The sequence below is a fragment of the Anopheles bellator genome, unplaced genomic scaffold (assembly GCF_943735745.2).
Source record: "Anopheles bellator unplaced genomic scaffold, idAnoBellAS_SP24_06.2 scaffold00576_ctg1, whole genome shotgun sequence".
NCBI classification, from domain to species: Eukaryota; Metazoa; Arthropoda; class Insecta; order Diptera; family Culicidae; genus Anopheles; species Anopheles bellator.
This window is the reverse complement of record NW_026684701.1, coordinates 4,720-6,596: the sequence shown is the minus strand read 5'-3', so window position 1 is coordinate 6,596 and position 1,877 is coordinate 4,720. Positions and strand designations below refer to the sequence as shown.

At 43.7% G+C, this 1,877-nt stretch overlaps 1 protein-coding gene across 1 annotated transcript; it reads left to right on the top strand.

Annotated features, from left to right (window-relative positions):
* Positions 1-23: 23 nt before the first annotated feature.
* Positions 24-931, top strand: LOC131214330 (sterol regulatory element-binding protein cleavage-activating protein-like). The gene is made up of 2 exons (XM_058208713.1): positions 24-159; positions 226-931. The coding sequence occupies exon 2, from the start codon at positions 489-491 to the stop codon at positions 780-782; it is 294 nt and encodes a 97-aa protein (XP_058064696.1). The 5' UTR covers positions 24-159; positions 226-488; the 3' UTR covers positions 783-931.
* Positions 932-1,877: the final 946 nt, after the last annotated feature.

Below are 1,877 nucleotides of genomic sequence, written 5' to 3'. Positions count from 1 at the left end.
TGGTCGAGATCATTCGTAATTATGAGGACAAAAGGTACCAGGATTTCTTAGCTCGACCCATCGCAGGAGCTGGTGCTGTCACCAGCCAACACTTGGCAGCAAAACATCCAAAGCTTCAACAAGGACAACAATCTGCTGAACACCATTTTCGTCAATCATGTGCGTGAGGAAAAGGCTTTAATATTTTTGTCCATTTCCAATTGTATGGCCTTTTGTCCATTGTAGAATTTACAAAAGCCCAAAGTATCCACGGCGGAAATGTTGTTCGGTATACCGTTGCGCGATACGGGTGTAAAGCGCTATCCAATGCGTGTCCGGCCGATTCACGTATCCTGCGAGAGAACAATCCTTACTTCATCGAATCGTTGAGGCAGAAACTAATCTGCGCCTATCCACTGCACCAGACGGAAATCGAGGCAGTGACCGATCTTGAGAACGGTGAACCGGTAGAGAAAGATCCACCGTCACCAGCGTCACCGCAATCCATCATGTACATGTTCTACCCAGGAGAGTTCAACTGGAAAGAGGTGTTGCCCCAGTGCATGGCGTTCTGTGTGCTCTTCAGCAACGTCTTCTCGGTGCGCAAAATCGAAGCCATCCGTTCCCTGCTCATGCTCGCTTCCTGTGCGGTGCTGACCGTCCTCGGGAGCGTCATGGTGTCTCTCGGATTGTGTTTTTTCGGCCTTACCGTCAGCTTCCAGTCGAAGGGAGCCTATCCGTATCTGGTGATACTGGTCGGGCTGGAAATCGTACTCGTACTCGTACCAAGAGCGTCAACGTAAAGTTTCGGGTGGCGCAGGGCCTCAGCCGGAAAGGTGGTCGATCACGAAGATGCTGACATGTTGACCAAGATTACCATCCTGACGGGCGGCCTGCCAACGTTTGTGCCGGTCATTCAGGAGTTCAGCATCTTCGCGATCGTGGGCCTCTTGTGGGACTTTGTGCTGCAGATGCGTACTAATAATGTAGTAAATGTAATGTAGCAATAATATTTTAACCCGGCGATTGTGTGTTCGTCGCTGGGTAACTACATAATTGTGTGTTTTAAAAATAAATGAATAAATATACAAATATTGAAAAAAGAATTTACTGGTCTTTTGCTATAATAGATTTGAATATATGGGACAATTTTCTATAATTTTAACCTGGGCTTTATAGCAATAAAATGTCAATGCTTTAACCTGAGTTTTTTTGACAATCATCCGTTTTACCGTCCATTTCTGCTGTTTTAGACCATCCGACGGACGGTAAAACGGACATAGTTGCTCCTTGGGATACGGCTGTGAAAGCTTATTTTGCTATAAAATAAGCTTTGTCAGAATGGCCAGAGCTTTAAAGAGTCCCTTTTGCAATACGGTCGGTACAGTTTTTGTCGTTACGCTGACGACAGCAGTACCGTGCGGACAGTTTTCGTCGGCATGACGACAAAAACCGTACGTTTTTGTGTACGCATCGTCGGCGCGCCGACGATTCGTAAGCTCGTGGCTCCTTGGGTAATCTTTTGTAACTACAATTACTAGGTTTTGGAACCACTTTCTTGCTATTACACGATAAGAAAAAGCATTGAAATTAATTTAAATAGTCATTTTATTACAGGTAAATTTGCTCTTATGCTCCAGGTATGGATAAACAATATACAATCTGTACATGCGGCACTTCAATTTTCCTCGAATTGTTTTTTTCATTTGAATGAACTTTGAAATGAATTTTACTATTAACTTGTCTGTTTTTACTTTTTAAATGTTTATTTTAACAGACAAATCAAATAAAATGCGTTTTTCGAAACGCACGCGGTTTGTAACGCAATGCAATGTGGTTTTTAGTACAACTTCCGAACGTCTTCCTTCGGAACGTCATGTGTCAATTTGGCCATACCG